Source organism: Styela clava, chromosome 7, assembly GCF_964204865.1.
Source record: "Styela clava chromosome 7, kaStyClav1.hap1.2, whole genome shotgun sequence".
Classification (NCBI taxonomy): domain Eukaryota; kingdom Metazoa; phylum Chordata; class Ascidiacea; order Stolidobranchia; family Styelidae; genus Styela; species Styela clava.
In genome coordinates this window covers 10761153-10788519 of record NC_135256.1, presented here as the reverse complement: position 1 = coordinate 10788519, position 27367 = coordinate 10761153, and the positions used below count along the sequence as shown (strand labels likewise).

Below are 27367 nucleotides of genomic sequence, written 5' to 3'. Positions count from 1 at the left end.
TTTTTCTCTTGGTTATCTTGGGTAGATAAAGTGTTGCTGCATATATGATTTCATTCAACTTCATTATTGAAGAAATGATATGACCCATACGAATCTAAAACGTGTGGAAGGAAACCTATTTTTAAAAAAAGTAAAATTTTTGCATTCATATCTTCCGCAAATGACTAAATTTCACTAAAAAGAAACACATCAATGACGCGTGACAATTTCGTAATTTGGTTAATCAATATTGTTGATGAAATGGCTTTATTACATCTATAATTTAGCGTGAAATATGTCGAAATCACGAAATAAAGTGTCTTAGGTTTAAACAAAAATTGCACCGAGTTAAATTGACTTGATTTAATAAAATGTGTTGAGTCACTTGAGTGCACGAAATATTTCGGAGAATTTCCATGACAAACAGTAATGGAAACTATACTATATCGATCATTTCTAGACCACATTTCGTCTGTGACAATCTTATATTCTGTTTGAACATGGGGCAACAATGAGCAATAGCGTTCGTTTTAATGAATATCTTCGCCTGAGCAGTTATATAACCGAATATTTTAGTACCGTATACGTTACATTCAGAAAGCCTACATTACAAATTTGTCCTTTCATCTCCCTGAAGATTATTACTGCATTAGAACAAGTTCACAGACCTTTTACTTAATATATCTATATAATAGCGGGTGAATATTTTTCTTGCTGCACACTTACACAAATATATTTGTGTTAGTGTGCAGCAAGACTCTTGAATTAAATAGAATAGTCATTTTCACTTTTGCTATAGCATCCTTGCGTTATACGCATACGGATCAATCTGCGCAAAGGCATAAAGCAAGGAGAGGTAGTTTAGTTAGTTTTACGTAACCCCAACTGTTATTTTTCTTGTATTTTTATTTTAAATCCAACAGTTCATAGAAAATAAAAGCCCGAACTATAGCAGATACCCAAAAACTTTTAGTGAGGTATGTTTCCTATTTTTTGATGACATCCAAAACCCACTCACTCTGACTAACATCGGACAAATGAACACGGAGTTGTATCGCATGTTAAGTTTTATATATGCTAAATCGGGTTTTTCTTTTTTGAGGCTGTTCTTTCACACTGAGTCACGTGCAAGTTTTGATCGGACTTCGCTGAACTAATCGTCAAAGCGACTTAAAATATTGCTAATACCCAATATTTTAATAATTCAAACGACGGATTATCCGTGGATTATATTTCCGAATGTGAGCAGCTTAATATACCCAATGATTTCCCCTTTGTTAATCCCATGTTTGCACTTCCCAAATTAAACAAAAGAAAAACTTCCCATAAACATAACTGCATAAATTACATTTAAATTATGAGACAAATAAGGGAACCAAAGTTACGTGATTGGTAATTTATGTAAAAAATCGGACCACCTTACTCTCGACAAAATACAAGGTATCAAAAGTTAAAAGTACACAAATTCAACTTACAGAATAATTTATATCAATTTTCAAATTTAAAGAGGTATATAAATGAAAAATATCAATCTTTGGTCATAACCAATATGGCGCTAAAGACATATTCGGAAGATAAAATCTAATCTCGCTCAATGTTTGTACAGCGAAATCCTACACTCCATCTCTCTTTTCTATTCTGTTGGTAATAGCATAGATTATTAAATTGAAAGAGCGAAAAATAGGTTGGACGATCACGCATTTTACCAAAAAATGAAATCCACAGACCTGTGACGAACGCGACAAGACAAGTTGAAACATGCCCATTCTGTGTTGCGCAATACCGCTGGTCGCTCCATCAAACTAAGAAATAGTTCTGGCTAAGTTTCGTACAACTGCGCAATCCTAGTCAATCGTAAAGTAATAAATTGAAGCCGTTTAATTTTATTCGTTCTCTCTTTGTTTATTGCAGCGCAAAGCAACAAAGAAGTTAGCTAACATGTAAAACGTTGCTGATTTATAGCCATGTATTGATCAGGTTAAATAAAAGACAGCCAAAGACAAATGTTCGTTAATTCATCGGCATTCGCAAATTGGTGTATTTCTGTCTGCAACTGATGAAGAGACTAAATTTCTGAAGTAAACAGTCATAAATATTTCAGACAAAAGAAAAAAAAAGTCGCATGCTGTGCACGATCAAAGTGTCGTTCATTTTATACCCCGAAGTTAACAAGAACCTCAATAATTGAACGGCCGTTCTGAGATGTATATTGCAATAACACTGCACTTTCAATGGTGGGAGAAAGCGCCAATCGCCCTGCTACTACATATCAAATTTAAGTTGAATTCTATTAACAGCTTAGTAAACTAATCGATATAAAATCGACTTATGGCTACTGTTACATATTCGTCATGCCTTCATATTACACCTTTCAATTTGTCCTATATGCTTCAATGCATGACTGTAAGTTTGTTGAATTCTTGATATGAAAACATGCGAATATTACTCTAATTATGGGGTAGCAACTCGAAGAATTCGTACTTTGTATAAAAAAAACAGTCGCGTGGCTATCTACGTAGTGTATTGTCAACTTGGTAGTCAAAACTACGAATGAGGAATTTCGAAAAGCAACAGTTTAGTTAGTCGATATCAAGTAGTGAAACTTTGGTTGGTTTCTAGAAGGATAATTGAATATTATGTTTCATACCTGCTGAGACAGCATAACATTTGCTTGACAAATATACTGTTTACTGCGTAAATATTTTTCTATTTGTATGTGTACTTGTCGCTGATATTGCGACAGTTGGGCGGCGGACAAAGAGGCACCCGGAGAAAATTGAAGACAAATGTTTTGCGATGTGTATATTACATAATCTTCAAATTAACTTATGCACATATGTAATCAAATACCACGATTAGTTCCTCTTATGCGTGCACCGAACACTTCTCTTTCTAACAGTTTTTACCAGCGATTCTGTTCATTCTTCGTGTCTCCGAATTTTTGCAAGCATTATTTTGAAAACATTCAAGTCATCTGTTTCATTTTAATTAGAAAACGAGCCCTTTCATCACATTTCTCTGTGAAAATGAAGCGCCATTCTATTTTATCGAAAATATACAGAATAAATTGAAAGCCAACTCTGCGCACGAACCGGCGAAATTGACCAGTTCACCCGGCATCGCACTGCAATTCAATTGGACGGCACTCGGAGTGTCGCGTAGTCGCATGAGGTAAAAAATTCTCTCGAAATTTTGACCTAGAGTTACCTACCTTCTATTACAAGGAAATGCCTTAGTCGGCAAAGGTACGATTCCTAACCGGCTAAGTTTAAGGCCTGCAATCATTAAAACTTATCCAATGCGATTTTGATATTTTTATTATATATATTATTTAATGATACCGATGAGATATTTTCGAGGATTTATGGCGAAAAATTTATCGAGGACGTCGCGTGGGGAAGTTGTATGTCTCAAGTTCTCAACATTTATTGCATAGGTAAAAACTCCAAAATTTTATCCAAAATCAACAGGGTGTTGTTATATACTCAAATTAGTTCTACGTGTACTGTTTAAAATGATCGATACCAACAACCTTAGGAAAAAGTAAATTGTTGTGCAGGAAGATGCGACAACAAATGTGTAAATACTTTTTTGCCATCCTCTGAGATAAAAAAAGAAACCATTCAGATAATATTCGAAACGAGTAACCTAAAAAGACGATAAATTAAAATCGCAAATCCTAGATGAATTGGACAGCATAAAACAATATTTCTGGTTCATTGAGACTTAAAATTCAGCTGTCATTTTACCTGAATGGCATATTTTTCGCGCATCATTTGAGGAAACTTATTCTTTGTCTTCCTAATTTTTCTGAATATGACAAGTCCAATTTTTTGTCTTTTTCTGACAAAAGCTGAATTGAATGTACATAGCGCAGCGGAGGATACAGATAAGCTTCATTTTGATTCTTTTTCTCGTATAATTATTTTATGAAATGAAAATCGTGCCGCAGTTTTAAGAGCAAAATATCTTTATTGAAATTTTATTATAAATGCACGACATTAGATGACTATCAATCTAGTGGCCAGCAATTACCGGTGTCCGCGAGCCCGGCGCGCTAGAAAGACAAACAGATTATACTTTTACGACTGGTTGTGAGAAAATTTTGCTTTTATTAAAACGTAAGTTTCAATCACTTGTACCATTTTTCAACTCATCATCGATTGCAAAATGCTAAAAGAAAATTCTCTTTGAAGCAGTTTAATTAATAGCAGCGACAGACAATAGTTTTCTTTGTCGCTGGAAGCATATATATATATCGTTAAGCATATATGTATATATATTACCAACAGACGCACTGGGTCTAGCTATGTTGTTGCCGCAACCTAAAGAGCTCTTGTAATGGTATGTGATAAACATAGCCACCAATAAAATATCATTAGATGATTGTTTATTCAGAACAAGTGCGGTGCTATATACGTTGCAAAATTTAGTAATAATTAAATTTTCATTCCCAGACTCGAAATGACCAAATTTCTAACGATCGGAGATTTCCCTACACACCTCCCATGGGATGAACTCCCCAAAATGCTAACTTAAGTATAATTGTATTTAAATATATAGAGAGTGGCATAGATATCAGTGTTTATGGTCTGTCAAATACATAACACATTAGGACCTCCTGGAGTATGCGCACCAAGATGGCGCACAACCTGAACTCAGGTTGTGTACCAGGTTAGGGTTCAGGTTGTGTGACATCTTGGTGCGCATACTTCAGGAGTACCACACATTTTTATACAAGTTACATATAGTTTTACATCTAATAGCAAAATATCTACCACCCCCTAATATTTAAACCACCCCTCACACCTAAAATGAAAAGCTGGGTAACATACTGTTATCGATAAATACAACAACGCATTGACGTTAAATGGCGGAAACAAAAACTCGCCTCCGCAGTTTATCTGTGGCTGTTATTTCGAGCGAGCAAACTATTTCTATAAAAAGTAAGTTGAAATTAGCTTGTTTAAGTGACTGTATTAGAATTATACAATTGAAGAGTGCGAAGTAGGTGGTACATAGGTGATTATTCGCAAGTCTGTACTTTACAACAGATATACTTAAGCGGAGAACTATAATTATAAAATGCTCTCGGCATTCCCTGAAATGAGGGAAATTTTAACGTCTGATATGCGGCTATAAATTTACGTTTCAAGTCCCAAAACAATAGCCCTTTTAACATCTAGATTCTAGAAGTTTGCTTGTTTATTTCGGTTTTTAAATTTCTAAATGAATTAATGTTTTGACTCTACGACAGAACTAATATAAAGTGAAATCGTTACATCTTCTAACGTGTAAAAAATAGTTATATAGTGAATAGGAAAACGAAAATTTAAATACTAAAACAAGACTTTTAAACGCCTTTTACGTATGCATTTTTTCTTGAAAATATCTCACAAATCGAATATTCTATTTTTTATAAGTTCCATTTCCCTACTATAATATCAATTTCAGCCAAATTACAACACAACAACAGCAGCCTAGCGATATCAACGCACTTCGCTGACCTTACTCAGGATGTAATAATACGACAATTCGTTATGCTGGATTGATTTATTCAAAAACATTCACCGAATATTTTCAAAGAGAAAATAAAAATTCTCATTTTTAAGCATTTAAAATACAGAATAATTAACGCAAGAAAGCAATTATAAAGTGCATTTCTCAATATCCAATAACAAAAAAGCCTTATTAGTCAGAGATCTGAAAACCACAAAAACTCAGCTACTAAGACATACTCCAATAAATCTGAAATAATAACTATTTAGGTTAAAATCTACTTGAAAAGAATGGAACGTGTTTTAGATAAACTAAAAAATATATATAATTCTGTTTGATTGCTTTTCAGCACAGTTGCTGTAATACAGTGAAATAAAAAAATACAATTTAAAATACTTTCCGTTAAAATTAAAACAAAATATTAAGTTACCAAAGGGCGTCAAATATTAATGATCCCCTGGAAAGCGTAATCAGCCACAAATGGGAATGTTTACATTTATAATAATAGTAATAGGATTCAGAAAAAGATCTTTTTCAATAATTGGGTTGAAATTACTTTTTTTTTCGCTAAAGCTTGCATTTTTTAAAGTGACTGTATTATATTTTGTTTGAGCTTTACTACAAAATAAATTTATTTATATCACTTAAAATTTGAATCAATTGGAATTTTCGACAAAAGTGAAAACACAGTAAGTATTTATACCCATGTGACTCTCTTTTTAAACATAAACTGTCGGATTAGGATTTTAAGTTTGATGGAGAAAAATCAGACTGTTGACAAGGTCCACACTAAATAGTTTGGCGAGCCGGGTTGTTGCACATTCTGTATTTAACCATGAGTACATGGACAGTCATAGTTCTATAAAAAATAAGGTATGTACCACTTCATGTTTGACTCATAATAACTAAAGAAGAATTTTTGTCTGCTATGCTTGAGTTCAAGTACTTGATAGTGAAAATAAAAATAGAGCATTCTTGCAAAAACAGAATTCAGTACGGTGTGGTAAAAGTAAGTGGATAAGAAAAATTAGTTGCACGAACTGTACATGGTGAAAAGGTAGTGCCAATATTAATAATAATACTATTCACGGGGTGAAGTACCCCAGGTACATTAAATTAAATATATATTATAAAAAATTTGAATTTGAATAAAAATAGTTTGACATAAAAGATCTTTTATTTTGCCTGTACGTGAGTAAAATTAACTTTTTATTAACCTTACCAAACATTGATCAAAAATCAGGGCCGTAGCCAGGAGAGGGAGAGGGGGTGTTGAGCGTCAAAACCCCCCCTTGAAAAGTAAACAAAAAGAATCATACATAGCATTTTTTCGTAGCTTGAAACGTTTTTTAAGACTGTTACGGTTTAACTTGGATATTACAAATTTCAAAACACTCCTCTTAAAATTCCTGTCTACGTCCCTTCCGATAAGGTCTAATTAGCACTCCAATTATAACTGGTTTATATGTTCAAAATGTACATCTACGGCAAACACAGTGCATAACAATATCGCAGTGAACTTTACTAATTAAAAAGGAAATAGGTAAAATAAGACGACGTTATTACATGCAAATATATGTATATAAAGAAGCAATCTGGAAGCCACTCAGGCCATAGAACAGGCTGAGAAGCATCAAATTTGTTTAAAATAAACACAAAAGGAATTTCATTTTGGTGTGCCCCAATACCATAAAATTCTTAGCAAAACACAGTCTGCTAATGAACAACAATCAAAAAGTGTTGTATCGGGACAATCATAGAAAAATAAGAAAGTTTTTTTTATATTTTTATGCCTGTAAATCAATTATTAATGTTATTACTACATTCCAAAACAGCCATATAGTAAGTTTTATATCAAATAATTGCTTATAAGTAAAACCAATGTTCAATAGCCACAATATATAACTGAAAAAAACAAACATCCAAAACAGTATCACATATTAAAGATATGGAGGAATTCATATTTTTTCTCCAATTTATCACTTTTTAAAATACTGCAAATACACCATTGATTGCTTTACTCCAATCCAAATCCTTCAGCATTGCTAACAGCGATTGTCAGTTTCTGCTCAAGCTGTGATCTACTTCCATATGGTGGTAATAACAGTTGGTTAAAACATGTGTGTGCCATCGGTAACCTGAAAACAAATTTTCCTTATTTTTTATAAGGTATATTATATACACAAGTGCATTCATTTTGATACAAATATGGACTTGAATGACACTTAAATGTTTTCAAATAGTGAATACACAAACACAAAAAGAACAATTTCAGGAACTTCAGTTTGAAACTCACAGTATTACCAGACAATGGGAAAAAATTGCTTGCAATTTGACTGCAAAACCCATTCAAAACAACATGGACCGAATGTCTGACGCAAACAATCACATCACAAAATATTTCCAAATCCGACATTGTTCAACCGCTATATCTGCAGAGTATGTGCAATTAAGAAATGAATTATGCCTGCCAACACACAGTGCTAATAGCTACATATTGATTACCACATTCAAATTAAGTATAAGATAATGCATTACATGTTTTGAGCGGTCGGTGCACGAATTATTTTAAATTTCAAGTCCTGCATTCCTCCGACAGGCACTCTGTCGCTTCCTGTACAGAAATGCAGCAATTTCTTTTGCATGTCACGTTGCATATTGAGTGTTACGTCCCAGAAATGAAGGATGGTCGGATCATTTGCAGCAAAACCCTGATAGATAGAAAGTAATGTTTGACAAATAGGTTCTTTATTATATAGTCCTCATGTGATTTATGATGGCTATAACAATAATTACCTTGTCTGATTACTGAATATAAACTGATAATCTGAAATTTATACATTTGCAAGTCAATAATGAAAATCCTTATTTGGCTATGGGCCATCGCCTGATGACAGACCCTGATTCGCATTAATGTATTAGCAAATATTGAATTGTCTAAACATATTTAACACAACAAAATTTATTTTCTACGCAACAAATTCATGCCGATTTTCATATAAGAGAGTTTAAAAGTAATACACACTGAGCTTGTGATCAATCATAATAAAAATAAAAATATGAACTGGGCAGTATAAATTACAATCGACAGAAATTGGCAAATACAACAAATGTTTTATGACATACACAAAATGTGTTTTTTAACATAATTGTTATTTAATGTTGATGAGCTGATAGGTAAACAAGAATTGTAGCCCAACAAGAATTGATCTTCAGAAGCATGGTGTGCAATTAATATGAAAAAGTATGAATACTTCTGTAATCGAAAGATGAAAAATGGCCAACACAATACCAAATATATTGGGGGAAAAAATGAAGAAGCACATAACATTCCATGTCAAAATTTTCCATTGATACTGCAGAAATGCCGCTGTATGTTTATGAGTATATATATATCATATGTATTCAAGTAATATCTCGTCTGATCAAAAAAAAACTTTTGAGAAGTGTAATAATAAAAATTCAGAAAATTTACTTTTTTACTATAAATAAGATTGATATCCTAAATTCCAGTCACAGTATCTGACGGTTAAAATGTGATTGGTTCAGTACAAGAAGGATGCCCAAATTCATGTTAAATTACAGCACAAATTATAATAAACATAATCAATCACGCTCAATGCCAAATGCACCAGACAGTATTCTAGTCAAGGTAATTTACATTTAGCCTGTTTCCGTAAAGACTTCCTATGTCTACAAACTACCAATACCAGGATTAACGTAGCATAAATGTGCGACCTTGAAGCACCTAAAATATTCTAGAAAATACTCACCGGTAGATAGTTCAGAAAATAATTTACATTGAAATTACAGTCAAATACGAAATATTTCTCCGTAATATATTTTGAATTAAAATATACTAACAAATCAATACTTCTGTATAAAATCAAATTGATACTTTTAATTTACCGGTACCAGACACAAATCCGAAATTTTGGTTGCGCAATTCTCCAAAATGCTTGCATTGCATGTTCTATACCTTATGTAATATAATTTGAATTGAAATATACTAACAGATCAATACTTCTGTATAAAACCGAATTGATACTTTTAATTTACTGGTACCAGACACAAATCCTAAATTTTGATTGCACAATTCTCCAAAATGCTTGCATTGTACGTTCATATGTAAATTATTGTTAGGAATTGCCATTGGATAGTAGATAGAAGACAACACACATGCCTGAGAAGCTTGAATATGATAGAATGAAAAACACACAGATATATTGGAAAATATGCCATAATATGCCATATTTCATGAAAATGATAGATATCTGAAATTGAGATGATCGATTAAAAAACATATACACATTTGTATATAATTTGAATAATAAAATTTTGTTTCATACTCGATTATCCTACATAACCTTAAAATTGACAATTTGAATTTTAGATTTAATTGTATGTATTATACTCCTACACGATAGATGAGATCACAAAATTGCAAAATAATGAGGTTATGTCATAATGCAATATTGAATAGATAAATTGAAAAGCCTTTCTGTTATATCCTTTGAAGAATGGGAGAAAATTGTTCAAATGACTAGGCATTTATTTATGAATATGAGTATGACTCATCAGCAAAAATCAGTCATATCTCTTGATGCAATCCATTGAAATATTTTAGTTATTTCTGATGAGGTTGCGAAGAGGTAAGTTTGTTAAACCAAAACCACGGAACACAAACAGCTGCTAACGCAGCACAACACTTCCAGGTAATTGGGGATATTGTGTGCTTGTGTTAAGGCTTACGATAAATGGTTCACAAAAACGAATTTATTACCAAATATCCATTTCTTCAAAGATATTATTGTTATTAATAGACACAACGAGGAATTATGGATCGCTTTGTTCATTGTTGCTATTAAAACAAAATTAACGATCATAAAAAATGTTTGTCAATCAATATTGGTGAGATATCAGCTCATTCCACTACACCATAGAAATTTGCTGTACCAGCAAAAAAACTCTCAATCAGCAAAACCATTCAATGACTTCAAAAATATGATTCATATATCATTTCAACTGACCTATTTTCGATTTGCAAACCTATTTACAGTTGGATATATTTTGCTCCACATTTTTGTAACATATATTTTCAAGAGACACTCAAAGTAGCAATAAGAATAATTTAAATAGGAATAACTTGAGTAGATGATTTATCATCAGTTGATCTACATCAGTGTTCTTCACAAACTTTTTGCATCACAACCCAAATTGGCATGGCTAAATTTTTTCACGACCCCAAGGAACTTTAACGGGACTCGCCTATTCTCGCACAAAAGATCTAATCTTGGCTCTATTTTGGTGATGGTGGGTCTTAGTACTGGTTCCAAAGCTTTCAAATTTTATCAATATTTTGTTTTACATAAGTTAGTGTAAAAAAATAGTTGGCGTTAAAAATATTTTTACACAGATAAGTGGAGGCACAACGAAGAAAGACTAGTTCTGAGAATAATAGGTATCATAACCCCCATTGAGCCTTTACAGGACCCATGAGACCCAGCCCTTTCGGTAGAGAAAAGCCAATGAGGCAGCATAATCAAGGGGATGATGGAGGATGGTAGGAGTTGACCAGTTATTCGTTTCAGTTACATAGCCTTGATGGTGGAGAAAGCTACAACCAGCTGTTTGTAACGTGACCCATCCTAAAACAGCGGAGATACCAACAGTCTTCTCAGTCTCGGATATAATTATCCCCACAATATTTATAAATGCAAATTCACAAAGAACTACAGCTTATTTCGGAAAAAGTTCATCAACATACATACATTACAGTACAATGTACTTCTGTCTCACCTCATATGAAGTATATTTCTTCAAATCTCGGAGATCAAACACTGGGTTTCCACAAGCTAATGTTTCAACTTCTTCAGCACACAGGAGTGATAAAGCACTGGAATCGCATACAGTGTGAAAGCCTTCATAGAAAGCACTAAATTGTCTGAAAAAAAGTACAAGTATTTGAAATTTTCTTCCTGTGCCTGAAGTCAAATATTTTTGCTATTATCATAACATGAGTTTGCCTATCCTTTGAGGTTATGTTATGATCATATGCAAAAAGACTTAGAAACTTCCCTACTACAAGTTAGCTGCCCTTATTTTCCATCCATGTCTAGAACTACAGAAAATTAGCTAATCATTCTTGTGTTCTACCTGGGCTAGTAAGCAGTGAATGACGAAAAATAACTAGGCTGAAAGACCTACTCTCCCCTCTTCTAGATGATAGATAGATGTGAAATTGTATCCCATTCACATATAACAAAACACAAGGTATAAACAATTAAATAAGTTTATAGATTAGACCAGCATTCTTCAAACTTTTTCATCGCAACCTACTTGACATGGCCAATTTTTAAGGATTTAAGGACTAAAAATAAATTAACATTTAACAATACAGAAAATATTGAAATATCATTAGAATTGACAATTCTTTTAATGAGGCCGATGTGCTTGCATATTTTTGCACAAAAGTCACAATCTTGGTTCTATTTCTGTGATGGTCGGTCTCGGGACTGGGTCTCGAGTTTCTCAAATTTGATCAATATTTTGTCGTAACATAAGTTAGTGATGGAAAAGATTTACTGCAACCCCCATTTAGCCCACAGGGGGGTCGGGAACCCCAGTTTGAAGAGCACTGGATCAGACAACAATTAGGCTCAGATCACACAGTGGTCAATTTACACAGGAAAATTGAGAAGTGCTGATTTTTAAATGAAAAGCCTAAAATGGATCCAGAATCTTGGTGGTTTAACTTGAACATCTCTACTACAGTCTGAGAGATTCTCACCTATAAACAGACTTATTGATCAACCAGTTAAGATAATGTTGAATATATTCTCTTCTGTTCGCATTGGTTACTGGCAATTTATCTCCTGCTGGTTTAAGAATGTGAGTTCTATCGATACCAAATTCTTCTTTACTCGCAGTAAAAAAAGTTCCAAAATCTTCTTCTACGTTTCCCTCGTATTTCAATAATTCTTCGAAACCATGCGCCAAATCCTGAAAATTTTACAAACGCAAATTATCAGTATATATCTCAGAGATCAAATATGATTTTCTGAGGAGATGAACAAAATATTGGGTTTCATAAGCTACACAGAAAACTTATAGGAGAAATATCGGCAAAGAAGCTGATAAATGACTGACGACAGGCAAAATTCACTACAACATAAAAAATCATCAAAATTGAAAAAAAGTCACAAAATGGCATGTTTTGCAAAGTTTTAGATCAGTGGATTCCATCTTTTTTGGTGTAGCGAACCCTCATTGAAGCATTAGAGAGGCACGAAGAAATAGTTTTTTTTTGTCTTTCGCAAAAAACATCATTTTATAAATAAAATAGAATTAAAACACCCATATATATATAAAAGCAAACTTAATATTGCCAAAACAAAATCATCTTCAAAGTGTAAGTATTAAATAGCGGCAAGGCATTTGATTATATTTGAACAATAAACATACAATAATATACTTTCGTATTTAAACGCAAACTTGCGGAACCCCTATGTAATTCCTCAGTAAATGAGCTCATTATACCAAAAAATATAATTTGAAAAAGCAAAAAATATCCATATTTCTCCGTCATGGACATAACGTTTACTTACTGGATCGATATCTGCAAGATCATCCAATGAAACTGAAACGAGTCCTATCGGAGTTGCCACAGAAGATGGTTTATTGGTGGTGGATGGAGTCAATAATTTGCGATACAAAACCAAAGGAAATCTCAAGTCAAGAGTAATGCAGTTATACACGGCCAATCCCATTAACTGGTGGAATAGTTTGTGTTAAGGTATAACAGTCTGTTATATATAGTATGTTAAATCTAAAGAATTTTGACATGACATGATAATGCAAATTAGTATAATATTAGGGATGGGCAAAATCGCATAATATATCATTTTGAATACATTGAAAATTATTATTTTTAAACGATTTCTAAATTGAGGAATGTTCAATAGAGAAAATTGCAGAAGATAAATCATTCCGAATCGATAAAAAATTAAATAAATGTTGAGATAAGCAGCCTTTGAAATGATTTTCTTTTTGTTTTGTTTCAGAAGTTAACCAAAGTCTAGGCACATCAGACCTCCTCAACTACTTGACAATATATTGAGCTAATATAATTGTGAGTTCTGATTAGGTTCTGATTAATCCACTTTTCGGTTCTGGATCCTATCCCAAACCTGTTACATGAACTTGTGACAAATTTTTAAACAAAAATTAAACACTGAGTTGATTTTAAATTAAAAAGGATACAACTCCAACAAGAAAATAATCGGAGAAATTTTCGTTTTCACTTGTTGCAAACCAGTATGTACGAGTCCTATCATTATGCACGAAAGTTCCATAATCAGGAGATAGAACCTACCAAGAAAAAGTAGAAATATTGAAACGAATATTAAAATTTATTCTACAAATCATTGAATCACAACTGAAAGCTGTGATACCTATCAAATTTTATGAAGTAAGTATAAACTTCAATATCTCTTAGGGTGATTTAGAGATCTCAGGATTGAGTTCTGGCCGGGTTTGGGCCACTAATCAGTCTAATACCTTGTTCAAGAAATTTTTTTTTAATCATATCAGAGTGCTGTCTGCAAGTTAGTCAAATCTCTCATGACCTAATCATTCGAGTTCTAGTCAGTTGAGACATTGTTAAACCTAAGTCTACAACATTATCCACAAGTTGTATGCTAAGCGGAGGCTAAATTAACCAAGTTAAATCGGAGCTGTGCAACATTTTTTGTGGGTGGGCCATATAACCAACTTCAGACATCTAGCTGGGCCGCACGGAAAACTTACAGGGAAGGCAAAAAAAAGAGTGTAGTGGTTGTAGTGGTGAATCGCCTGTTGCAGACCCCTGAGTTAAATTATTCTTAAAAAAAATTTGACGGTTCAGGACTTATTAGTTAATTAAAAAAAAATTATTTAATGTTTCAAAAAGCCGTATTTGATAATTGAATGTTATCTACCTGTCTCAACAATAGAAGGAACCATTCTTTGGTCAAACCACCCATATCATAGCCAGGTTCACCAATAAATTCAACTCGTAATTTCTTTTTAAGATGTCTTCGATTTCTGTAAATGAATCAGATTTCGGTTGAAAGACCAAACCCCCCAAAAAAATTCACTATTCCAAGTATATTCGAAAAATATTTTTTAATATGGAATATTGAATATATTCTAAATTGGCTCCAGAAATTTACACAAATACAGTAATGCATATTCATAGAAATTTAATTTGGTGCACAATCAGGGATGTTTAAAACGAATCGAATATTCAAATTAATTCGAAATTCATCATATTCCTCATAGTAAATTATTGAATTTAGGAGTAATTTAGAACATTCTTTCTAAAAAATTAGAAATTTGAGCTGTCAGCCAAGCGAATCTAAACAACCAAAATCTCAATTGGTAACAAACAACACAGAGAAAACACTCCCTTTATGCTGTTTTAGATGTGATCAAAACGAAGATATAATGATTTATGTAATTTTCCACATGAACTTGCCCCCAATTTAGAATGTATTCGAAAATAATTTCTCAGACGTCAGAAGATAGATGAAGTATATTTTTCGTCAGACCAATACATGTTTTCACAGCGTCAGAAGATAGATGAAGTATATTTTTCGTCACACCAATACATGTCAAATGCTTAAAACAACAAATTTCAAAACATTCCTATAACCAAGAATTAACTATTTTGAAGGAACTCTAAACAACACAACATAAAAAGATTCTCTCATTTTTTCTCCAAATTTGGATTCAGTCAAGGATATGATTACTATTAATTTTCATATAAAATGTGGATGCATGATATTATACCCGTATATTTGTGACAATGAATCTTGTAGGAGATGTTGTCTTCGAATTTTAATATTGAGAAATAGTTGGTTAACGTCGGGTGGTCTTGTTGGTCGCCTAAAATATGGAAAATCACATCGTTAATTATAGTTCAAGCTAGGAATGTATCCTGGGACTCTTTCCCTGATGTATTATAAAAATGAACTTCATCTAAATGTGCAGATGATAACACAAATATACTTTTGAAAATAATCTTAAAGTTAAACATGCCATTACATGCTGGTCAATCAAATTATGGACCATTTAGAAAATGGCGCTGCCCCCCTTCAGACAAATATACAAATCCATCCATGACAGCAGGTTGAAGGAAATTGGGACTCTTAATCTAGCTGTCAACTTTAAGTAAAACAAATTTGACCATGAAAATAGTCTCTCGAGCTCAGCCAACTTGATGTTTTTTTAGTCTTTGTTGGAACTTTTGATTTCGATTACCACAATTTGGGGCCTGAATTCAAAATTCCTATTTTGTTTACAACTCTGAGGTGTTTGAAAATACAACTCCTGCTAACTCAAATATCAACAAAAGAATGCCAAAACTAAGCCCTGTCTGTTTTCAACAATCAAAACGAGCACGCAGTCAACCAGGTTTATGAAAGAACAGGAACATTTACCTCCTCACACTGGTAACAAGTTCATCTCGTGCCGTTCTCACCATCTGTCGTTCTTGATCTCTGCGTAATATATGACGCTTTGCACATAGGCTCAACACATATGGATATTGACAAAAAGTAAACCTGGAATAAGTTTAAGTTAATTGAAATTAAAAAAAAAATAGAAGCAAGCAGTTCAGATCTGTGAAATTTGGAATTTTAGCTTTTCAATAATAGTATTCAGAATCAAAATTTCATACAGACACTGAAAAGTATTAAGTTGATTTCTCAACAGACAACTATAGAAGACTCGAATACGTCATAGACATGTGTTCGAAAAAGACCTCGAGTTAGACTCGAAATATTTTTTAAATGTTTAATGGAAAGGAGCTCATGGGAAGCATGTGGCTTGCCAAGCATTTTGTGCAACCCCCAGCTCTTGGATAAATTTGTGGAAATTTCTTACAAACAAACACAAAATTTAGATTCATTTTTAAACTTTATATAGAAAATCTAATCTATAAGATGTTAAAATAATAATATTTTTCCATCACTGATCAGTAATGTTAGCCACCATTAAATTCGACACCATCATATCAAATGGGAATAGTTACTGTGACATCACAATCAATTTCTCAATACCACCCTTCGCGAAAACAGAATTTCTGAATGCGGCCTTGCAAAAAAAATTGGCCATCCCTGGTTTAATGAGTTTTAAGAATAAGAAAAGAGTCATCCGGAAATCTTCATCGTCTCCGCAGCGCTGGTTTAAATTGAATAAAAAAGTTATCATCATAAAATTTTAACTGCTTACCCTGGATGACTCGCAGGACTCTGCCATTGTTTAAATTCAGCCATAACATCGATATGATCAAGACTAACATTATAAAATTCTCGATATGATATTAATCTTGGTTTGATCAGGTTGTTTGCATTATCTGTAAAACGAAACAAAGGTAGGTGCAGCAAATCGAAAATTGAAAGAAAATAAGAGAAAATGGGTATAATAATGACATAAATCACCATGCCGTTAGGTTATCAGCTAGTGTGGTCTGGTATCGGATGTAATGGAAAATAGCTCTCAGAGTGTCAAAAAGTAGACTGAAATTATACTGGAGTTCAAAATAGATTTTGCCTTACAGTATTAGCAAAGACTCTAATAAGCCTTCCTTTTTTATGAAGACTTTTTTACTCTTGCACTCTGAATAAGTTTTGTGCAAGAAGCTACCATTTTCGGAACCGCCAGGATCTTTCCAGTCTGGCAACATAAACATAATTTATTACCCGATGGGTGAGGTGGCGGACATGGGCTTCAGAGGCGTCAAATTACTTAGGTCTAATTAGGCCATTGCAGCTATTTCAAGTTACATTTTTATTGAAATGGTCAGGCTAATAATAAAATGTACTTACACAATAGTGTCATCACTTTCATAGCTGACGGTATCCACCATGGACATTTAGTCATTGGTGGTAACTCTTGTTGTTTACAATTTTTATCAGGAAATAAACGAAGAGTTATGAACTGATGAATTCTTTCTACAATTGGACGAAATCTTGGTGTTGATAATCTATACAAACAAATATAATAATTGAGTAAAAGGTTGAAACTTGAGTGATAATATCCATAGCAATACTTATAAAAAAGAAAAAGATATTAGTTTTTCGATTTTCATGTTTTAACTTAGCAAGCAATGACACTTTGATTAGGCATCTTGCATATTTTACCTAAGACAAGAAAGATTTCACTTAAAGTCAGAAAACAAAACCATTGAAACCAACTTTACCTATTGACATGCTTTATCAGCAATGTTTATCAACATATAAATATCCTGAATTATTTTTCATTATTAATAAAAACTGTGGATATTTTAAAAATTATTTTGAACACACTGAAATAAAATTATCTACTTTATCATAAAATATTCATATAGGCTGAATGATTCATCTAAAGTTTGAAGTAAAATACAGAAATTTTGAGAATACGAAAATGGAGAAATGAATATAGAAATGAGCTTATAGATTATATTAGAGTAATTCATTCCAATATAAAATGGCGCAATTAAATAGTACAAAATTCATCATTTACACAGAAAGAATATGATATGCATTAATTAAATTATGTTTTCACTGAACACTACAATGTGGTTCAGGTTTTGGTATTGTTTATTTTTTTAAATTTCAATGAATATTACAGATTTCCAAATTAATCTAATAACGAGAGACCGATGCTCAAATATAGAGACACGATGACAAAAACGATGTAGTACGAGTATGCAATCTGTCACATTAGACTATCTGTCATAAAAACGTGATCCCATGAATAAAAATAAAACATCGAAATTTTGGATGAATTATCAGATCTCATAGAAAATTTAGGAACATATAAAAGTAATAGCCTTCTGAACCATCAAAAATTTCAAAGCAATTGGTCCAGTAATTAATGAAAAAAGACATTTCTACATTACTAGTTTATATTGCCTAGTGGTCGGTGTTTCTCGAACGGTGGGGCGGGCCACACAAGAGGGACGTAGACAATTTTTTAAGGGGCCATGAAACTAATTAAAAATAAATTTGTCCATAACATATCAGTGAGCATTGCAAAAAATATCACCTTCTTAGCCATTGTGATATAAGAGTTTGCTCTTTTTCATGTAATGTTGCAATTTGTCTCAAAAGATGAGCGTATATGACGTAAGTTGATGCTCGACTGAAGAGTGGGTTTTGCAATAGGATGAAGTAAGCTCGAAGTTCATTTTCTGACTTTGCTCTAAATTAGAATGTTAAATAATAGATGCGACAAATTTACATAAATTGAAATATGATAACTTATTCAATATAAAATTTAGAATACCGAACAGTTTTAGCCATAATGCGAAAAGAAAAGGACAATTTGCCAGGACAAGACATTGAATAAAAATGCCTTGACGATTACTGATAGTAGGCTACACGGTATATTAATTTTTCCCAATAAAAAAGAAATTACAGAAATTGTAAATTAATGAATTCAATAAGTAACGGAAATTTGTAAACAGTTATTTATATCTTCAAGCATGTAAAATGGAATATGGTTCATTTTTTGAGCCATGATATTATGACAGAATTAATTGGATGGTTGAATGAATAATTCAATTTGTCATATCTTACCCCCTCCATTCATTCAAAAGACAATTGATTATTCCTTTCAATACTGTTTTCTGCGTTTCTTGTGGCTGATAAACAAAACAACATGATAATATGATACAGAATCTAACATGTAAGAATTATAAAAAAGTTATCATAATATATCAACTGCTAAATGGACAAATGACATGACAATTTTTATTAATAATAAGAGTTTGCCTGCAGATTAATTTAGATGGCGATCCTAGACATTTTGAACCCCAAACAAACCTCTCTTAATAGGCCATTCTACTATGCATTGTAATTCAATGGCCAGTCGGACTGCTTCAATGCAATTTCAGCGTTGAGATGGAACTGTATACGTAATATTGACATTGTTTGAGTTAAAAAAATAATGGGAATCTTTTGTTGTAGTAAGAATTGAAAGTAGCTAAGAAGTTGTTCTAAAGAGGTGACTAATCCCCATATTCATATCTAATCCATTTTAGACAAAGTCAAGTAGTAACAGTCATGTTGTACTTGTCATTTAAAGAGTGTTTGATGACTGTGGTTGACAACTCTCAACATTCAAGTACTATTTTAGAAAATGTATCTGAAGATGAACTCAAATAGGGTATTCTTTTCTGACAACTTAGATCATTTAGTTTAGATTAAAGAAATAATCTATGAGCTTAAAGACAACACATAAACAAGACATAAATCTAAGAAAACTGAGAGCTGTTCTGAGTTGAAAACTTCACATGATTTTGAAATTGACAAGATTATAGAAGTTGGAAATAACCCAAAATAATTCCAGCCTAATACAAATTGTTTTTTCACCGTACTGCACTAAGGTAAGAAGAGCAATCCAAGTACAGTGACAAACTGCAACATCTGTTTGAAAATCAGGAAACTAGGCGAGCACATATGTGAAGTCTTGGTTTTATCATACTAGGCCCTTGACCCACTAAGGAGCCACATAGAGTGTTTGTTCCACAGGGGGTCAAACGTAAAAACCATCACTAAATAAGTACCATTGGGCATTGGCCATGACCACATTAATTTAAAGTAATTTATATGTGATTTGTTCAACTCTTTGATTATACTATATTCAATATTTTGCTTTCGTTTTTGGCTTTTCATTTTTTACCATGACACATAAAATAACTGATGGTAACATGTTAAAAATAAAACTAGCTATTGTTACTGAAAAGCAGGGAACCACCAATGCTGAGAGTCTTTGAGAAGAACCATTGCTCTACTATTTTCCCATTCTATCAATATTTTTATTACGCTACAGCTTAATAGCAAACAATAATTAGGCCTAATTCGCAATACTCACCATTTCTAGTAATAATTCATACATCATTCCAACAAACTTTTGTTCAATAAGAGAATCATTAAGTTGTGATGCTGATTGACTTCTGTTTTGATGAATTTGAAGCTTTGGATTTTCACTTCTGTAACATCCAAACCAAATTCAATTAAAAAATGAATCGAAAATGAAACATTGACGCCCCGTTTTTTGCCTTTCAATATATATGGCAAATTAATTGAACATTGCATATTATTGGACACAAAGTGGACTTACGGATCGTTTTGTTATTACGGTATGTTGTTGTTTAAATGAAAAAAATCGCTTTTCTCTTCAACTACTGGACCAATTGCTTTGAAATTTTCAGTGGTTAAAGCTTGTTGTGGTCGCTAGGCGGCTATTTATTCATTTTAAAAATATCTGTGGTCTCTATGACATTCGTTATTCATTTCGAAGCTTTGTGTGATAATGTCGTCAAAATTGGTAAAATAATGTGGTTTAGTGTGTAAAATTTTATATCGATAGAATAGGTATTTTATCATCACATCAGGGTGACATATTTTCTAAATTTCAACACGAAATGCTATTTTGCAAAGTGCTTTGTACTTCTTACAATAATATTAAAAAAAATCAAGTTAAAAATTGCATGCTGCGGTTCCGAGATTTCTATGATCTGGTGGTCAGACTACCAGTACTGTAAAAGATTCGATGTTAAACAAGACAATTACTGTTATTTCCGTAAAACTTTTTTTTCGCACGAAAAGCAAGATTTATTTCAAATTTTATTTGGTAAAATTTGGCAAAAATTTCAAAAGCAAAATTATGGTATTTACAAGTTCTAAAAACATTCACATGTCATACATTTGTGTTTAAATTTATAAATTGTAAATAATAAATCTAGAATGCAGATTCATATATATACATCCTCAACCCTAAAATTAAAACATGTTCACACACCGTGCTCAACCAAAACCGAAAATTCATTATCCCTATTTTTAACCAGAATGATAGAACGTGAATTAAAATTGTGACGCCACTATTGTAATATGACATATCTTTTGTTTGAATAAAATATATTCATCAAAGACCCATCAAAGGTATGCGGCATAAAAGCCTACAGATCACACACCCAGGTCAAGTTGTTATACAATGAAAAAGAAAACATTGAGTCCAATAAAAACATAAAATTCTTATTTGTATTGCTGTTAAAAATCTCATCTAAACACAAGAGCAGATGTTACTACGATAACATTGTCTGACAAGATTTAAAAATCATGGTAAATTGAATAATATAAACATGGTAACTAACAAACCTCTTTTTAAATGTGCTGCTGATGGATGTAAATGAATCAAATGTTGCTCTATAAAATTCTTGCATCTTCTGTGTCATTTTGGTGTTACTGCTGCTGGGTTTTCTCCATTTTTGAACTTCATTCCTATAAAAATAGTGAATTACGTCAATTCAAATTCTTTCACAATCAAACCAATCTGGAAATTTAAGATGAAATCACAGGTAATACTAAAATGATGAATGAACTTAAAAGTTGTTAAAGTTTCTTACAAATACTCAAATTCCCTTTCTTCCACATCAAAAAACTACTGATAATCACTAACAATTCTCATTCAATTATTTTGTGATGACCTCAGAACATTGATTTTGTTTCATCACAAAATATTAATCATGTTTTCAGTTTGCTCAATCCTTGTCACAAATACCGTTTTATAATAATGTTGAAACATTGAAGTTAATTTAGTAATTATAAAAAATCATGCGGTAAGATGATGTATCAAGCTTGAAATCCTAAAACTCAAGAACAGCATAATGAGTTAACCATATCCTTGGTAATCCTAGAACATTTACAAATTACACAATCGTATTTGCAACAAAACATAAATTTGCATACTAGGCAAAGTGTCATCGAGAAATACTTGTCTCAAATCAAGTAGTCAGAGTTATATTATCATTGCTAAAATTGGAGAAAAATGTACATTAACATTTCCATCAGTTCGAATATTTGATTTCAGGTTTAGAGATTCTACTGATTAAAAAACAGGTAATATTGAAAAACTCTCACTTGTGGATATGTTAAAGAGGCTTGATATCCTTAAAACATAGATTCTCAAAGTTCTCAGTACGGAGCCCCTGGGCTCTGCGAGAGAAACCTAAGGGTACAAGCCTATTGTTTGCTTATTAAATTATTGAATATTTTTTGAATGCAGAGCAGAAAATACATCCAAGTCATTAAATAAAGCAATTTAATTTAATTAATCGGTAATTAACAATGTATTTTTTTTTAGAAATTCATTGTGGGGTTCCATAAATAATAGTCAACCTTTTTTTATTGGCTCCATAACACCAAAAGTTTGACAACCCCTGATATATAAAACAACCCCACAGGCTACAACCAATAAGAATTTTACAGACACAGAATTAAAGTAAGATCTACTCAAGTCAAAATGGTGATAGAAAATGTAATATCCTTGAATGGAACACTTATCATTTCTAAAGTAGCTTTCAACACTTTATATTTCAAGTAGAAGAAACTCCCCACTTGATGACAATGGAGAATAGGTAGGTTGAGATTCAATCATAACCAAAGTTTTTGATATATCATACAATTTGGAAAGTTAACTCTATTAGCTAAACAATAGGCACTATGGATCACAGGGACCAAATGTATAACCAGATTTCAAAATCACTTCACTTTAGAAAGTTATTATTAGTCAATTCGAGCAAATCACATTTTTTTTTTAATTTTTTCAAATAGCCTGGGTCGATTCAGTACTTTCATCTAAAACCAATCAAGCGAAATCCTTATGCTATATTGTGAATAATGAAGTTTCTACACCTATCACCAATACAAACAAAACGTAACATTTTCAGGACTAGAAATTTTTTCAACTATTTTGTTTTGATATTCGAATACTTTATATATCGTACATACTCGCAGATAGGTTGCAATTTTTTCCTTATATTTAAAAAAAAAATATAGGTGCGACCAATCGGCTCGACATGAGTGCAAATCGCCACCAAGTCAGAACAAAATTGAAAGTTTTCGGCTATTGCAAGTACTGTATTTTTTTTGTCATTTCTCAAACAGGGTTAGGCGTCTGAATGTACTGGCAATGATATACAGGTTTGTAGCGAGTTGGTTATTCACAAAACTCGTATGGTCTGCGCTTGCGTACATCACATGCACCTATTATCGCTCACAGGTGTCATGCACAAGTGTTCACCTAGTAATAGGCAAGATAGATAGATCAGGATGCAATATGAAAACAATCCAGGAATACTTTTTTATCAAAATACCACAGATCTATATAATAGGAAATCATCATATTTTCGCATATGGTACAAATCAGTCTTTTGCAAATATTATTGTCATTTTCATAAAAAAGCCTTATTTGAACAAATTATCTATATATAAACATTTACATTGATTAAATAAAACATAAAACAACCATTTCCAATAATCAGAGGTGTTTATCAAAATTTGTAAACACATTAAATATTATCAAATGAAAGTAAAATATCTAGGATGCGTCAAAAGACTTGACAGCTTCAAACAAAGAATCTCTATTGACTCAGATCTCGAGAGAGATTGTTATTATAGAAATTATTAATAGATAATAAACTACAATTGGATATTATTCATATTACAAATTGTTGAACCAACCACCTAATAACTTTTTAATAACTAATCATTTTTTCAAAAGTTAATATATTTTTTAAAATAATGAAAATAAAATAATAAAATATGCTGAAGAATATTACCTGAACTGCTTGAAAGACATTGTATTAATTGCTTTGTTTTCATCAAATTTTTTCTCATTGAGAGATTGTTGAGTTGATTTTGCAATAAATCGAGATCTTTCTGATGATTTATTGTTGGATCTACTTGATGACGTCTTAATTGCGCCCTAAAATATTAGGTTATCAATATTTATATTTTTACAATAATTACTGGCAACAAATTTACGTTATTTTGAGAGGAAATCATAAATTACAGTATTTTTACAATTGAATTGAATGTAAAGCATCTAAACATTAAATAAAGCAACAACAATATCAGGTGTCCATTATGTGCTTCCAAAGAATAAATTTATGATCATGTTAGGATGATCCCATACACATGTTCAGATCATACAATTGAGCCGCCTATTCATTCATGCCTTATTATCATTAATCTGAAAACAAGTTTCTTCGAGAGGTCATGCTACATTATTCTGTTTGATAAAAGTGAAATTGCTACAAGCAATATAAAACATGTAGCCAGGTGTGAAAACCCTATGAGAACAACAATAATATATTTCTTGAAAATATTACAATTCAATGATTTGAAGAAATTTCAAGTGCCCAGTGGGTAGCAAAAGGGCTCAATGGGGGTAGCATTAGAATCTTTTCGGCACTAACAAAATAAAATATCGAACGAATATCGAAGATTTTGAATCAGTACAGAAAACCACATCACCGAAGTAGAGCAAGATTCGACCTTTTGTGCATGGATATGCAAGCACATCGGTCTCATTAGAAGTTTTGTCGATTATATTATATTTTTTAAATTTTTGTCGTATTATTCAATTTTGCTTTATTTTTACTTTAGTTCCTGGGGATTGCAAAAAAATTATCATTCATAATCTCGACTCAAGAAAGCTTGACTTTTATTTTTGCTTGTTCACTATATTAAATGCATTTAGATCAGAGGTGTGCAATATTATTGTCGGTTGGCCATATAACCAACTTCAGACATCTAGCTGGGCCACACAAAAAGTACTTAGCCTTACAGTAATAAATGCACCAGGCAAAACAGCAAAAAATTTACGCCAGCAACAAGAGCAAAAGACAGTATTTTTACCACTGTAGACGCCTTTTCAAACATAAACTATCACAATAAGATTTTATGCTTGATGGGGAAAAATCTGAGTGTTGAAGGGCCACACTAAATGGCTTTGCGGGCCAGGTTGTGGACCACGGACCGCCTGTTGCACACCCCTGATTTAGGTAAAAATGACACAAAAAATATTTAAATCATGTTTACTTTTGGTGAAGGTAGTCTTTGAGTATTTCGATGATGTAACTCGTCAACATGTGAAGAAGCATTTAGACTTGATTTGGTTTGCATCGGCAATGGACTTGCTGGTGGTTCTTGTGTCAGTGCAATGTTGTCAGAAAATGTACCTTGATTTCTATCTGTGCTACAAGGACTATGTCCAGATGTGAAACTTGTGCTTGCCATCTCTTGATTAAATGGATCCCATCCATCAATATCAATGCCACTATTGTGAGTCCGGGGCATATTGTGACAAGATGATGATTGTAATACAGGAGATAGTTGTGAAAATAATGTAGGTGATTGTTGTTGTGTTATGGGTGAATTTGGCATCAGTGCTGGAAGGTTGCCTAAAAAAATAATTTTGATTCGAGTGAGGAGAAACTAGCAAAGTGCTATAGGCAGGGGTGTCCAAAATAAATTTGAATTGGTTCAAATTCAATTGATTCGATATGATGAATTCTTATATTTTGATTATTTGATCGATTGAATTGTCCTAGTATGTCCAGGAAGGCCTTCATTTAATTCTGGAAAACTGTGAGAATGAAGAACTCATCAAATTAAGGCTTATCTTAACTTTTCGCATTTCTGCAAACTCATTGAATATACATTGACATGTTTTCTCGGTCTGATATAATATAGTACAAGTACTTGTAGAGGGAATGGCTCTACAAATTTTTGCATATATCATTCCTAAAATCCCACCTAACTGCGTCTTCCCAAATGTTGTCATAGTGATGTAATGAGGCCCGCCAATTACACGGACAAATGTCCAAAATGTGCGTTTTTAATTTCTCGTCCTAACAATCTTGATATGAAAAGTTCGCCGGTGTTAGTGTTTGTTATCGTCAGCGCGAATGCCATTATGAGCAATCGTAGCTATACTTTAGCAAGCTCTATGACATGATTATGAAGTCGCAGTGACATAATTTCTGGTTGAAGTAGTCAGATGTGGGTTAGGAATAACACATGCAAAACTGGCTATGCCACCCACATTAGAAATACTCATGGCACTATACTATGACCTATTTTCTTTGATGAACATGACCCAGTCCTGATAATATTCAAAGAGGTGATTTACAAAATATTCATAATAGTGAATTACAGAATCTTGGCCATTCCTGATGTAATGTTTATTATGTGCATCATTTTTCTGAAATTAAAATTATTTATACCTTTATACATAGTGTTCATTGCATTACGAGATCCATTGGAATTCGTCAAAGGCAAAACACTGTCAAGTGGATCAGCTACTGTTTTGCTTTTTACTGTTGTAGTTGTCTAAAAGAGAAGAAATATGCTTCTAATATGTTATTGTTGGCAAGCAAAAATTTTTAAACCGTAAATCTAACGGAGTTAAAAGGTAAACTATATGACAGTATGATGAGTTTTTTATATGTCATATATTTGAGAAGCTCTCAGGAATACACCTCCGGAAGATGTCAACTAAAATTAATGATTAAATGATAGATACTCTCGCTCTTAATCTATGATATGTGTATTTAGAAAAGTAGGCAAAGGCAAGTATGAGAATTCTTACAGGAATTGGTGGAAGTACTTTTCGCCTTGCTCCACCTCGTGGAACACTTGCAGCAATGACATCTGTCTCATTGCAAATGGATGAGCTTGGAGAAAGTTCTTTCTCATCATCATGAGATGATTCAGATGGGATGGAATGCAAGGAGGTCATTGAGACCTGTATTTACTCACATAATACTGTAATACAAATTCTCAATACCATACAGACATTCCTGCAACCAATTCTGGAAATTCAAAAAAACGTTTGGCGTTAATGATTTATTTTTGCTGTACGAACCAGTAAGTGAAAACTTCACTTGGACACTTTTATGCATAGGCTATATAACATTGACGGATACTGGATTCGCATTTGAACATACACAATTCTAACTTTCAACCGTAGTTCCTCCATCAACTGATCAACAAGCAACAGGGGTGACAACTTT

At 32.6% G+C, this 27367-nt stretch overlaps 1 protein-coding gene across 1 annotated transcript; it reads right to left on the bottom strand.

Moving 5' to 3' along the window:
- Positions 1-5517: 5517 nt before the first annotated feature.
- LOC120327752 (putative E3 ubiquitin-protein ligase HECTD2) lies at positions 5518-27178 on the bottom strand. The gene is made up of 19 exons (XM_039394108.2): positions 26944-27178; positions 26579-26684; positions 25392-25753; positions 24128-24273; positions 21666-21788; positions 20380-20497; positions 19083-19147; positions 18550-18705; positions 17349-17506; positions 16753-16876; positions 15960-16082; positions 15310-15405; positions 14457-14562; positions 13741-13848; positions 13086-13250; positions 12269-12480; positions 11278-11422; positions 8017-8189; positions 5518-7616 (listed from the first exon to the last, which is right to left on the bottom strand). Exons 1-19 carry the CDS (start codon positions 27091-27093, stop codon positions 7496-7498), a joined length of 2757 nt encoding a protein of 918 aa, XP_039250042.2. The 5' UTR covers positions 27094-27178; the 3' UTR covers positions 5518-7495.
- Between the last annotated feature and the right edge of the window lie 189 nt (positions 27179-27367).